Source organism: Zootoca vivipara, chromosome 12, assembly GCF_965207765.1.
Source record: "Zootoca vivipara chromosome 12, rZooViv2.hap1.1, whole genome shotgun sequence".
NCBI classification, from domain to species: domain Eukaryota; kingdom Metazoa; phylum Chordata; class Lepidosauria; order Squamata; family Lacertidae; genus Zootoca; species Zootoca vivipara.
The window spans coordinates 27,547,201-27,561,492 of record NC_142595.1 but is presented as its reverse complement, the minus strand read 5'-3'; the positions used below and the strand labels follow the sequence as shown (position 1 = coordinate 27,561,492).

At 41.5% G+C, this 14,292-nt stretch overlaps 3 protein-coding genes across 3 annotated transcripts; all 3 read right to left on the bottom strand.

Moving 5' to 3' along the window:
- Nucleotides 1–1,177: 1,177 nt before the first annotated feature.
- LOC148683848 (olfactory receptor 14A16-like) lies at nt 1,178–2,179 on the bottom strand. The gene has a single exon (XM_088655812.1). The coding sequence runs from the start codon at nt 2,177–2,179 to the stop codon at nt 1,178–1,180; it is 1,002 nt and encodes a 333-aa protein (XP_088511938.1).
- Nucleotides 2,180–7,594: 5,415 nt separating this feature from the next.
- On the bottom strand, nt 7,595–8,575 carry LOC132593105 (olfactory receptor 6B1-like). The gene has a single exon (XM_060282117.2). It carries the CDS (start codon nt 8,573–8,575, stop codon nt 7,595–7,597), a length of 981 nt encoding a protein of 326 aa, XP_060138100.2.
- Nucleotides 8,576–12,177: 3,602 nt separating this feature from the next.
- On the bottom strand, nt 12,178–13,140 carry LOC118094513 (olfactory receptor 6B1-like). Its single transcript, XM_035135024.3, has one exon. It carries the CDS (start codon nt 13,138–13,140, stop codon nt 12,178–12,180), a length of 963 nt encoding a protein of 320 aa, XP_034990915.3.
- Nucleotides 13,141–14,292: the final 1,152 nt, after the last annotated feature.

Sequence of the window (14,292 nt, the reverse complement as noted above, 5' to 3'; positions counted from 1 at the left end):
GTAGCCAATTCAAAGCTGTGGAAGCCATGCCAGACGTTTGGTTTCTGGGTTTGCGGCATTCAGGAGCCAAAGCATTCGACTCCCAAGGTGTTTGGGATCCAAAGTATGACTGTATTTGAGAAATAAAAATTAAATATTGTCCAGTAGCACCTTACAGACCAGCTAAGTTTTTTCTGAGTATAAGCTTTCGCATGCATGCACACTTCTGAAGCTTATACTCAGAACAAACTTAGTTGGTCTTTAAGGTGCTACCGGACAATTTTTTTCTTTATTTCGACTGTGCCAGACTAACACAGCTACCTACCCAAATCTTGTATCTGAGAATCTTGTACCGCTCAACTTTTTCTGGTAGGCGGTGTTGCGGCCAGGCATCGGGGGCCCTGCAGTGATCTGGTGGGGTGGAGATTGATGCTCCCCTCATTGCTGTCTGGGCCTCATCACTGGTGCTCGATGGGGCCCCACCCAGGGGTGGCCCCGCTGTCCAATCAAGACCTGTGGGAAGCGTGGCTGTGGGTAATGAAGACCACAGCGCATCCAGGGAGCCCTGCTCTCTTAGCCTTCGCTGGATCTCCCAACCCACCTGCCCTCTTTTTTATGCTTTGCTATGCCTCAAAAGTAAAAAACTGGACTTGGTGGGTGGTTTGTAGCTCATTTCCCAAAATGTTTGCAACTCTGTGAATCCAGAAAGTCCACTTCCCAAGGCGTCATCTCCACTAACTTACATGCGTCTGAGGACAATCACATACAGTCAATGAAGGAGGTGTTCTACTTGCGGAAATCTGCTGAATAGAGATTTATTAGGCCAAAGTGGGCCCACACCTGCAAAGTCACACATACAGTCAAGCTGAAAGCATAGTTCTGACTTGCCATGGACCTGACACAATTCAGAAGAACCAACATAAAAATATGTGTGAAAATAAGTACAAAACAAGTAAATTAACTAAAAAAAAATTCCACTCTGCAACAGAGCATGAAAATAGTAAGATCTATTGCTGAACCTATATAACAGTTTATGAATTGTTAATATTTCCACTATCTAATGGAGCACAGGAATTAAAGATCAATTTCTGGATCTATATAACGCCACATTAATTGCTGTTAATTAAGCAAGTGTGTTCTCAAAAGATTTGGAACTGAAATGAAAATAGTGATTTCAACATAGGTTTTATCTGTATGTTTAAAAATGTTTTACTATATTTTTACAGGAAGAGAAACGTAATCCATGTGGTGGCCATAGCAAATTGGGGAAGAATTGGGTGGGAAAAATTGCAGTCAACTTCCACAATGCCGATTTCAGTTCCCTATTCCGTATACTATAGATTATTGGGTTCATAACTGGAGGCATCATGCAATAGAACATAGAAAGCACAAGATCCATGACTGATGGGGACCCAGATGATGGCTTTAGATAAGCAAATGAACCACTGGCAAAAAATAAGGATATTACAATAAGATGTGGCAAGCAAGTTGAGAAGGCTTTTTCCTTTCCCTGGGTAGAAGGAATTTTGAGAACTGCCCTGAAGATCTGAACATAAGAATAAACTATCAGAGCAACGTAAGTAATGGCTAGAGATATACCAACACAAACAACCCAAAATGCAATGAGATGTGAATCAGAACAAGCAATTTGGAATAACTGTGGGATTTCACAGAAGAACTGGTTGATTTCATTGCAACAGAACTCAAGTGTGAACGTGCTTCCAGTGTATGTTGTAGAATACAGAAGCCCACCAACCCATGCACAGATTGCCATTTGGATGCATCTCTTTCTATTCATGATAGTCTCATAGTGGAGTGGGCAGCAGATGGCAATGTAGCGGTCATATGCCATAATTCCAAGGATGAGCAAATGAGATCCAGTAAAAAGGATGAGGAAGAAAACCTGGCAGACACATCCATTGTATGAAATAGTCTTGGTGTTCATCAGGGAATTTGCCAAGGATTTGGGAACTGTGACAGATATTGAGCCAAGGTCTTGGAAGGCCAGATTGGCCAAAAAGAAGTACATAGGTTTGTGAAGTTGAGGACTGTAAGAAATGACTGTGATGATGAGAAGGTTTTCAATGAGAGCCAACAAATAAATAAGTAGAAAAGCAATGAAACGGAATGTCTCGATCTCCTGAGTATCAGAGAATCCATGCAAAATGAATTCTGTCAGTCCTGATGATTGGTTGAACATTGTGTGGGTATTTGGTACCTGCAAAGAGAAAACAAAGCCATGTTAGAAAGGAGAAGAGTAAACACTCTTTCATTAAACATTTGTTTCTTGCTCATCTTAAAATAAAAAGTATACACCTTTTAAAAAGTGAAATCTCTAAGTGGTTAGTATTACATATTATAAAAATATATAAAGATAAAACCTATAAAAAGTTATTTTATATACAGATAAAAACAATTAAAGATTAAAACTCCTAGACAAAAAAACCCTACCTGTTTGGTTAGCCTTGATGAAAGAAAAATGTTTTCCGTGTTCATACCCAGAGACTTCCCCACTAAATAAAAACACAGTTGACTCAATTTTTAGTTTTGGTTTTTGGCAGAATTTAGGCCACAACTTACATGGTTACATCAAAGTGAGTGGTTGCATAGGCTCTGGTTTGACTAGCTCCCTACACCATTGCAGGTAGCGCTGACCCAGGGCACCAGCATAGGTCAGCCAAGGGTGAACACCTGAGGTGGTGAAGAGCCTGGGCATGGACTCTATCCACTCCCCCAGATGTTCCCCTGGACTCAGGCACAGGCCCAACCCCCTCTTGGGGGTTGACCAAACCAAGTTGAGTCCCTGGATTCCTTTAACGGAATACCCTTCACATAGGGATGGTGAGACCGTTCCCCCATCCCTATCACATGAACCAGTGCCTATCCACAACCTTACAAGTTGTGACTATTTGCTACGTGGCAGGCAAACCCCAAATGGCAACAGCCAATCAGCCAAGTGGGGAAAATTCCTGCCGTGCCCCTGTCCCAACGATGGCATAGCAAGGTCAATAGCAAAAATACCCTAAATATAGGGAGAGGTGGGTGGATGTTCCATTTGTACTAGCAGAAAGAGAAGCGCTGGATCACATGCAAGGGATTAAACAGGTCCCTCGAACTATTTGGACTGCGCCCTATTGGCCAGATTTCACCCAGCAACGAGGGACCTACCAATCGGGTGTTGTGGCTATCCAATAGACCCACCCACAAACGGGAGGTCAGTCTCCAGGTCTCACCACAAACTCTTTTTAGGGAGGACACGATTTAGCCGACATCTAATACAATCCAGCAATGGCCCCTGCCTAATGTTCATAAAGACCCTGGAAAAGACCCTGATGTTGGGAAAGATGGAGGGCACAAGGAGAAGGGGACGACAGAAGACGAGATGGCTGGACAGTGTTCTTGAAGCTACAAACATGAGTTTGACCAAACTGCGGGAGGCAGTGGAAGACAGGAGTTCCTGGCGTGCTATGGTCCATGGGGTCATGAAGAGTCAGACACAACTAAATGACTAAACAACAATGTTCATAGAGCAGGAGTTCAGAGCTTGAAATATAGGCTTAAAGCACTATTATATTACTTGAAACCATCATGAGTCTGATGGAGAGGCTAATTGGATCAGGACTGAGGGTAGGAAGAGCTTCCTGCTGACAACCCTGTAGAGGGGCCCAGGGTGTTAGGGCAGACTGTATTTGGGGCTGAAGAGGCAGAGACGTCACCCTGATTTAGTATTATAGATGAGGAGTCAGATTCCAGGGAGAGTCCCAAATCAAGGCATCCTGGACCGGCTGTTTAGTAGTGGCTACACCACTGCCTCTCTCAATTGGAGAGGGACTATTCCTTCATGCAACAAAGTGTTGAACATGCTCCAGACCCAGGTAGTCAAATTTCTTCTGCTCAGTTTAATAAACCAAGAGGCTCAAGAGGCCATCCTTAGAGTTGAAAGCACCTTTTCCACATCACCAGACTGCATATACTGAATGAATGAATGAATGAATCTTTATTTGCATCAGCCATCAGCCATAGCAACAAAACAACAATGTGATATACAAAGAACAGAAATAAAAAGTTAGTGATATAAAATACACTTTAGGGTCTTGAATCAGCAGTCAAATAGTGGACCTTATTCTGATTGCCCCAGCTAAAAACCTTGCAACCTTTGCTGTCATCTGGTCATCTTGATCTGCCAAGAGAAAGGACACTGTGGCAGTGGTTGGGCGACCCAGAATGGACAATAAAAGAGTGGTCATAATCTCATTCCTCAAGTCTTTATAAAGAGTGTGAGCCAGAAGGGCACGCACCACTGATTTGGTACTGCCATCTCCACAGGGACATAAGCGTTTTTCGTATGGAATCTGTTGGAATTGTCCCTCAAGTACAGCCGAGGGCAATACATTCAATCTTGCGAGGCTAAAAGCTCGTCTATATTTTGGAATTGCTAGGTTATGGAGGTAGGGTGCCAGAGATTCGAAATGGGAAGGTGGAAAATAGTCAGACCATGGGCAAAATTTCCTTATTGTGTCCAAGTTGTTCTGACGCTCCATATCATTTAGGTGCTGACAAATTAGACTGTTTGCTTTACTAATCTCACAAGCAATCTTCAAAGTAGCACTGTGGATGGGGCCCCTCCCTCAACTTGTGGCTAGTTAGAAGGACAAAGGCATAGTTGAGAGCAGAGAGTGAGCTAGACGCAAAGCAGCAAGCTGGGATACCAGAGAATCAGAGCAATGTTTGATGTCTGTTTGAAACATAGGCTGTGGTTCCAGAGAACCTTTGTCCTCTTGAGGTGTTAATGCTGTGTGCCCCTCCATCGTAGGCTTAGGTTGAATATATTAATGGAGCCTGGACAGCTCAGATGGTTAGAGTGTGGTGCTGATAATGACAAGGTTGCAGTTTTGATCCCTATATGGGACAACTGCATAGTCCTGTATTGCAGCAGTTTGGACTGGATGATCCTCAGGGTCCCTTCCATCTCTACAATTCTATGATGTGTATAAATAAAACATGCATCATAAAGACGCCATAGTCTCCGCTGAGCCTCATTCAGAAAGAAACAGAATCCCTGGGGAAGTGCTTGGAGCCCCTGGAAACTTGCACTGCTTGGAGATTGGGGTGGCATGCAACAATGCACACACACACACACACACACACACACACACACACACACACACACAAGTTTCATTATCTGGATAGGCCAGTTTCTGGTTCAGTTTCCACAGGGACAGAAGAGAGACATAAATGCTCCTCAGTGGAGGCATGAAAGGATTAAATGAAACTAGTGAACACAAACCAGCACCCAAAGTTGGGGTGGCCACTGAAGGGGGAATCATGTGGAAAACAGTTCAAGGACTATTTAGGAAGCTCATTGAGCATGGAATGCTGACTGACTGTTGGAAAGAAACAGAGAAACTGAGGTGAGAGGGAATGGAAGGCAGCTGCTGCCTCCCAGAGCCAGAAACACTCCACAAGCCATCTTGCTGCAGGGCTTTCCTGCTGAATACAGTGCCAAAAACATTCAAACATTAGTCTCAAGACATTTCACTGAATCAGATTGTTTGTTCTAAAGAGTCTCAGGCTTCAATGAGTGTTTCCTGCAACAACCATTCAGTAGAGATGGTGTAAGTCAGGCATGCCCAACAGGTAGATCGTAATCTACCGGTAGATCACTGGACGTCTGTGGTAGATCACTGGTAGATCATTGGCTCCCCCCAAAGAAGCTGAACAACTGTGGCTCCCCTTAAAAAAGCTCAACATTTTACCTTCTCCCTGAAAAAACTCAACAACTTTGACCCGACCCCCCCCCCAAATGGGCCTTCTTCCTTCCTAAAAAAAGCTCAACAACTAACTTTGACCTGAACCCCCCAAAAGAGGGTAGATCACTGCCAGTTTTCTATTCTGTGAGTAGATCGCATTCTCTTGGGAGTTGGTCACCCCTGGTCTAAGTTAACCAGTCTAACACTATGAAAGTGGCAACTATTCATTCTGTTTCTTCCACTGGAGCATTGATCTACTTTGGAGCAGCTGCGAGTGGGAGATCACATCTGAAATCATTCCTCCCAGAATGATGCAGTTAGAAAATTTGCAGCTCCACTAAGTGCCTTAAGGGGTGGAGCTCTTGATGTGGTAAATTTACCTCTAGGAGTGGTGCATCAGTCCTGGCTGGGGTGCTGGTTTTTTTGGGGGGAGGGTGCATTTGCTCACACTGCTGAGTGGAGGCACGAAATTCTGACCTGAGAACCTGCTTGTTTGGTAGTACTGTCCTTTTCCACTGTCAGGGGTATGTGTGTGGAAAGCAGGCATCAATTCCCATCATAATCCAAGAGACCACAGTGGTCCCCATCATTCGATGCCTTTTTCCATGTCGTGGGTTTCCAGCATGCTCCAGCAAAAGGAATCTGCAGCTGCTACACACTCTTCAGTGCTCTGTGTGAAATGAGAGTGTGTGTGATGGAACATGCAAATTATTGAAAATATCGAAACAGATATCGGTAACATGTTAACTTCTCAGCACACCTGAACCTTAAAGGTTTGCCCAGAATTGCCCTCAGTATAATTAACTTGTGATAAATTGGTTTTTTATCAAGTTGATAGTAGATAAGCTACTTGAGAAGTAATCCATAAAAACTGACTTACCAAACTATTCATGGGCAGATCCTGGAGAATTTAATACGATTTTATGTGGTGGTGTTTGTTGTTGTCGTTGCTTTATGCCTGCTCATTCTCTGCTTTTTCTGATCTCCCAGTATGATTTGTCTATTCCTTGATTTATCACATCTTTAGCTCTCCATTACTGTTTGAGAGGTGATCTCTCTTACAGTTTTCCGCACTAACTAATGTAATAAAGGAGATGAAGTAATTACTTTTATTTATATTCCGTTTCTCTATTCCCAGGGGTCTAATAAACTCAGAAGAAAATTATCGGGTGTATATGAGGAATGCATGTGTATTTTACTGCTTATGTGTAAAAGTGTTCTATAGAATACCAAATGATAAAAGTTTCAAGGAAGAATCACTACGTCACATGGGATTTCACCTGATATACACTAGACTGAGTGGCAATACAGTATGTGGAGGTACATACATCACTTGGTTCCTTTTTCATTCAGTTTTAAATATTTCCATTATAACACTAAGATCCTTAAAAAATATTTGCAATGTTATATACCAGAAACTTTAGATTGCCATCTATCATGTTCCTTGTTCTTTATTTTTTATTTCTCTTATCTTATTATCTTAGCATAATATCTATTGCTGATTCTTTTAATTTCAACTATTGTATGATACACTACACTAGGTTGCTGGAAAATGGCTTTGATTTTTTTTTATTAAAAAATGTTTGCTTCCACAATCTTTGAATAGAACAGGCCATTGGATATTTTGTATACAGAACCAGACAAAAAGAGACAAGACATATAGACAGATCTTGTGGAGGAAGAAGTAGCAGTGGGGATGAGTCTCCATGGCATTTTGCATTTGTTTTACGGTTGTAATTTTATTATTGATTTATTGCTGTTTACCACCATCATTATTTTTTCTTAAGGTTCGCAGGATACAATTTTTTAAAACTTAAAAATAAATGACCAAGTGTAGCACAGCTCCAGAACCAACTTGATAGGAATTAGCGTATGAATTTGAAAACAGAATTTAATGAACTCATACAGTTAGCATATTTGTTGACTGCTCTCCTTAAGGCCTCCTTCACCTCTTTATTCCTCAGGCTGTATATAAGGGGATTAACCAGAGGTGTCAAGATGGTATAAAAGATAGAGAATACCTTATTGAGTGTTCTCAGTTGATTGTTGTCTTGTAAAAGATACACAGTGGTGAGAGAGCCATAGAAAATGGTCACCACAATGAGATGGGAAGAGCAAGTAGAGAAAGCCTTTTGCCTTCCTGTGGCGGATGGGATGCCAAGAATGGCAGTGATGATGTACACGTATGATGCTATAGTCAGAACGAATGGTGGCAGGGTAGAGATAGAAGTCAGAACAGCCGATACCAGTTTCACCCGACTTGCATCACTGCAGGCCAGGTTCATCATTGGAATGAAATCGCAAAAGAAATGCTCAATCACATTGTGGCCACAGAAGGTTACCTGTAGTATAAAACCTAACAATATTGTGTCTATGAGAAAACTGCCAATCCAAGACCCGGCTACCAGCTGGAGGCAAACCTTGAAATTCATGAGGACAGAATAATGCAAGGGGCGGCATATTGCTATGTAACGGTCATAAGACATTGCTGCCAAAAGATAGCACTCAGTTACTGCTAATAATACAAATGCCCATAATTGCACAATGCAGCCATTAACGGATACACCTGGGTTTTTGCTTAATAAACTGGTCAGCATTCTGGGGAGGATGGTTGAGCTATAGCAGGTCTCCAAGCAAGACAAGTTGCCCAGGAAGAAATACATGGGGGTGTGGAGGTGCTGATCAGTCACAACCAATGTGACAATGATCAGGTTCCCAGCCATAGTCATGATGTAGATAATTAGAAACAGTATGAAGAGAAGAATATGTAACTCCTGGAGCTCTCCAAAGCCACGAAGGACAAATTCTGTAATGATGGTTTCATTTCTCCTCTCCAATGTCAACATCCTTTTTAATCTGTCGAAGGGGAAGAAGAACAATTTGTGCAATCAATATTACTCTCCCCTCATGTTATTCCAGTATTTGCCCCCATCTGAATTAAAGGGATCTTGCCCCGGATTCAAGTCTCCCAATAGTCCTATTCAGGTAGAGTCATACCTCGGTTTAAGTACGCTTCGGTTTGAGTACTTTCAGTTTAAGTACTCCGCGGACCCATCTGGAACGGATTAATCCACTTTCCATTACTTTCAATGGGAAAGTTCGCTTCAGGTTAAGTACGCTTCAGGTTAAGTACAGATTTCCGGAACCAATTGTGTACTTAAACCGAGGTACCACTGTATTTGTTCCTCCAAGTCTCACTTAAATTATTCCCATGGTATAAGAAAAACTGGTTCACAGAGGTGAACTGTTTAGAATTTGAGTGCTTAGATTAACCTGCCTTCTTTTTCTGGAAATAAGGCATCCCTAGGTGAGCTTTATATAATGGCTGAGGGAGCTACTCAGTGGACAGAAACCCGTAATGCAAAGATTGCTGCCTTTCTGCTATTGCAAGCATATTAAGATTTTTGGCATAAAAGCTATACAAATGATAGCATCCTTCTTCCTAATAAGCATAGCTGTCAAGTTTTCTGTTTTCTCACAAGGAATCCTATTTGGCATAAGGGGATTTCCCTTTAAAAAAGGGAGAACTTGATAGCTATGCTAATAAGGTAGCCTGAGACCAACTTGAATGCTTTCAAGTATCAACCAGACAATCATGGCTCCAGAATTTTAGTGAACCCTCTCGCCCTGGATCAGTCAGGAAATGCAACCATGCTGCCACAACTAAAGAACATGAGAAACAAAATAACTTTGTCTTTTGGATGATTCCGAATTGTGTCGGGGTGAAACCACATTAATTTATTGATGTAAGAAATATGTCAAAATATGTGGTTATAAATTGGGTTGGTCAAGTGAGGCAAGGTATTTATTATTTTATTTAACAGGTTTTATATACCATTTAAACATCAAAAACTCTGTGATGGCTGCAAGAAATAGTTATCCTCTGAAATGCAATGCCACCAATAATCTGAATAATCAGAACATGCATAAATTACCAACAGACGCAGTGAAATAATTCAAATAACTCAAATATTTGCACTTGTGGATCAGTGAACTGTCAGCTGTTACCCAGCTTTAGCAAGTGACTATTAAAAGCTTGCACTTACATCAACATAATTTTTTATGCTATATAGCATCTACTTTCTCTCTTACCTTCCAGATATATCCAGATCCAGATGTATCTAAGCAAACACTGCCTTATCATTTATCCACTGAGATTTAGGTGACTGAAGAGGCAGATTGGATATTGGTCCATTTTGGAAGGATAGGAATGGGGAACCTTTGATCCTCCAGATGTTGTTCAACTCCCATCAGCTCCTACCAACATCAGGTTGATGGGAGCTGTAGACCATCAACATTGGAGACCCAAAGCTTCCCCATTTCTACCTTAGAGTTCCTAGATAGGAAGAGAAAAAGGCTCTTGTAGCAATTGGGTCCCTCTATAAATCCTGGTGGTGCTCTAAGGTTGATTGTATACAAAGGAGTACAGGGCTCTTGCATTTTCACAAGGCGTCAACCAAGAAGGAATTGTGATGCCACTGCTGAGCATGTCACAATGCTAAATGGATGATCAAAATCACACCTGAGTCTGACAGCAAATAGGTCATCATGGTGCACTTGCCTTTATATCACAGTGATGGGAATAATCATGCACATAGCTGCCAAGTTTTCCCTTTTCTCACCAGGAAGCCTATTCAGCATAAGGGAATTTCCCTTTTAAAAAAGGGAGAACTTGGAAGCTATGATCATGCATTCAACCTGTGCATGTAATTCAAGGCAGTCAAAAGGCAGACTATGGCTGCTTGATTGCTTTTCAAAGTCATGTTCCTTAGATATTGAGATTCTAAGATTCACCAGTCAATCTCATGGATCAGCTGAATTTAAAACCAGATCAGCTCTTTATGCTCAAAGCTTATTATTTAGGCTACGGCTGCCAAGGGGATGTGTGAGAAGCAGTAGGCATTATGCCCTAATTAGTCTCTTAAGAAAAGTTTGTTTTTAAACACCGTGTTGATTGAGTATCTCTTTGAGGAATAGCTCAATGAAGCACATCTCATCAGGAATGATAATCTGAACATTTCTTAGAACAGACCCAACATTTCTCAGAAGACATTTTTCTGAGAATTGGTTTGAACATTTTTTTTAATCACATGCTGAACCTGACTATCCAAAGAGGGGTTTAAAGCAAAATTACCTGAAATGGCGTATTCTTAGAAGAAAAACTATTCCAGTCATTAGTATGCGCTAAAAATATACGGTATGCATTGCGGTGTAAACTAATGTCCTCCCAATCTTCCTCCCAACTAATCTTCCTCCCAATATTGGCATCTGCGGTTTTGGGGGTTTTTTTTTTTTAATGAGAAACATTACATTTTCAACACACCACCATAGCACAAAAAGGGCATATGAATAGACTGGAAAATGTGAATAGATGTCTGAATCTATGTGAATAGATGTCTGATTTGCTATCCTGAGTACACCCAGCCTGAGGAGAATAAACCAAACTTACAAGTCCTTATAGGTCCTGAGTTGCACTAAACATGCACACAAACATTTCACGTGGCTAGATAGCTGCCACCCCTCCACAGGCTTGTTCTCCAAGCTGGACTGTTGCAGCAATAGGTGGTCACACCTACATTCAACCTTAGGTACCATTATCTGATGGCATGAGCGCAGCCAGCCTGCAACTTCTACTTTTTATTATTCTTATTCTTATTTTCCATTTCCCCCAATATTGCTTCATAACATACTGTATAACAGTGATGGGCAACCTTTTGAGCTTGGTGTGTCAATAAAATAAAACAAAACAAAACATTAACATGAGAAGAAACTGCTGGATTAGTCTATCGAGTGCAGCATCCTGTTGTCACAGTGGCCAACCAGACACCTACGGGAAGGTAGCAAGCAGGAAATAAGCACAAAAGCACTCTAACTGATATTCAGAGGCTTACTGTCTCCAACAGTGGAGCTAGAACATAGCCATCTTGTTTCATTTCAGTGGTGCAGCAATAAAGCTACTAGCACATTTGCAAAGCTAAGCAGGGTCCGGTATGGTTTCAAATTGGGTGGAGGACCGCATGTTGTGGTACCTGCATTGCAAGGGGTTGAACTACATGACTTCTCCCAATTCTATGATTCCATGTTTCATTTGGCTGGTCAGAACAGTAGTCCATTGAAGTCACACTGCAGATGCTTAACAAACACCAGTTCAACCTCCATATAGCATGAAAGGAATAACAATTAGTTCAAAGCAATGTATGTACACAGTGTTTAGTGGTTGCATAACATGTATTTTTCAACACTTAGAAAGATTTGCGTTCATATTGTTCTATTTAGATCCAAATCTTTAAACAGAGAGCTGAAAGTTGAGTGCATGAGAGTCCCCTGAGAATGTTCCATTCAGTTACTTCCAAGGTTTGCACTTCTTTAGTTCAGAAGAAGACCTACATCCAGTACAAAATGAGTTGTAATAGAAAAGGGCTTCATCATTCAGTTTGAAATCATGGCTTTAATAAACTCTTATATGTGCATATTTGTAAGCTACTTTCCTCAAGGCTTCCTTCACCTCTTTGTTCCTCAAACTATATATTAGAGGATTGAGCAGAGGTGTCAATATTGTGTAAAAGACAGAGAAGACTTTGTTCAGCTCTCTCAGTTGCTTGGTGTCTGGCAAAATGTACACAGCGATGATGGTGCCGTAGAAAATGGTCACCACAATGAGATGAGAAGAGCAGGTAGAGAAGGCCTTTTGCCTTCCTGTGGAGGATGGGATGCCAAGAATGGTATTAATGATGCACCCATAGGATACTATTGTTATACTGAATGGTGGCAGTGTGCAGATGGAGGTCAGAGCAAGTGACAGAACTTTTATTTGATGCGTGTCACTGCAGGCAACATTCACTATTGGAATGAAGTCACAAAAGAAATGATCAATAACACGGTAGCCGCAGAAGGTTAACTGCAGTATAAAAATTAACAAGGTCATGTTTACCACAAAACTGCCAATCCAAGAACCAGCCACCAGCTGGAGGCAGATTTTGAAATTCATAAGAAATGGATAATGCAAGGGCCTGCATATTGCAACATAGCGATCGTAGGACATTGCTGTCAGGAGGTAGCACTCTGCTGCTATCAAGAAACCAAAAACCCACAATTGCACAATGCACCCATTCACCGAAACACTTTGGTTCTTTGTTAAGAAACTGGCCAGCATTCTGGGGAGGATAGTTGAGCTGTAGCAGGTCTCCAAGCAAGACAGATTCCCAAGGAAGAAATACATGGGTGTATGTAAGCTTTGGTCAAGCACAACCAGTACAACAATGAGGATGTTCCCAACCATGGTCATAATGTATATAATTAGAAACAGCATGAATAGAAAAATCTGCAGCTCCTGGATGTCTCCAAAACCAAGAAGGATGAATCCTGCCATGTTGGTTTCATTTCTCTCCTCCTCTTTCTTCATGGTTTTCATCTGGTGGAATAGAAAAAATGAGGTGGGGTGTGATAATTGTTTTGTTTGTTTTGCAAGTACAAATACAAACAGGAACAATCATCAGGAGAGTCAATATCACATAAGCAAGGGCTGTATAGCTGAAGTTATAATATCATTTCACAGAAGGGAATACAAGAGTCTTGTTTATTCACCAGGACCGTCTTTCTATGGATTCTTATGCATCCATGATAGAATATACAGTTTGTGGAAACAATGTTATCCTTTCTCATCAATTGTAAGCAACAGCCATTAAATCACAACCTCCTACAGGTAGTTAAGAGGGATGTATACTGCCTTCAGGATCAAAGGCAGTATGCCCATGAATACGAGTCACAGGGAAAGGACAAGAGGAGGTGACTGTTGCACTCATATGCTGTTTGTGGGCTTCCCAGAGACATCTTGTTGGCCATTATGAGAAACTAGACACTGACTAGTCACTAGATAGACCTTTAGTAAGATTCATCAGAGATATCCATATGCTATTGTGCTCTTATTTAACCCCTCTGATGCTAGTTGACAACCCAAAGCTCTCACTGCTAGACATCACCATGAGCTAAACAATTTGGGTAGGGGGCAGGAAGACATTGGAACTTGGAATTTTGTTAATATGTTATTATTAGCAGTGTTCAGGTTATACACGGAGAAGTTATGTATAGAGTATAAATGTGTGTTCAAGCTTCTTGATTTGAGATAAAATAATGGTCCCTTTGTGGTCAACCTATGTAAAAGAAGCAAGATATGGGCAAGACAAGTAAATTCAAAGGTTTCAATAGGTTATTAAGGGCCATTTCTGGAAGATAGCAATGTCAGGCATTTACCATGACCAGCAAAGGGCCAATGCCCCAACAATGTCCTCATTCTTGTGTGTAAACAGAGCCCCCAAGATGGTCAGACGAAGCAGGAGAGAACTCTTGATTTGCACACCCCACTTCAAAGCCCACTCACCAGTTTTATGGGAGGTGGGACAAGTCATCCTCCCATGCATGTCTCCCGAGTTCTTTCCTCCCTTGTGTGAGGCTCCTTTGAATTTCTTCTCCCATGCCTTTTGGACACTCCTGCTTGCTAGTTTACCAGGTGAAGGGGACATACAGTGGCAGGATTTAGGAGCAAATGAAAAGAGAGGACCCAAAC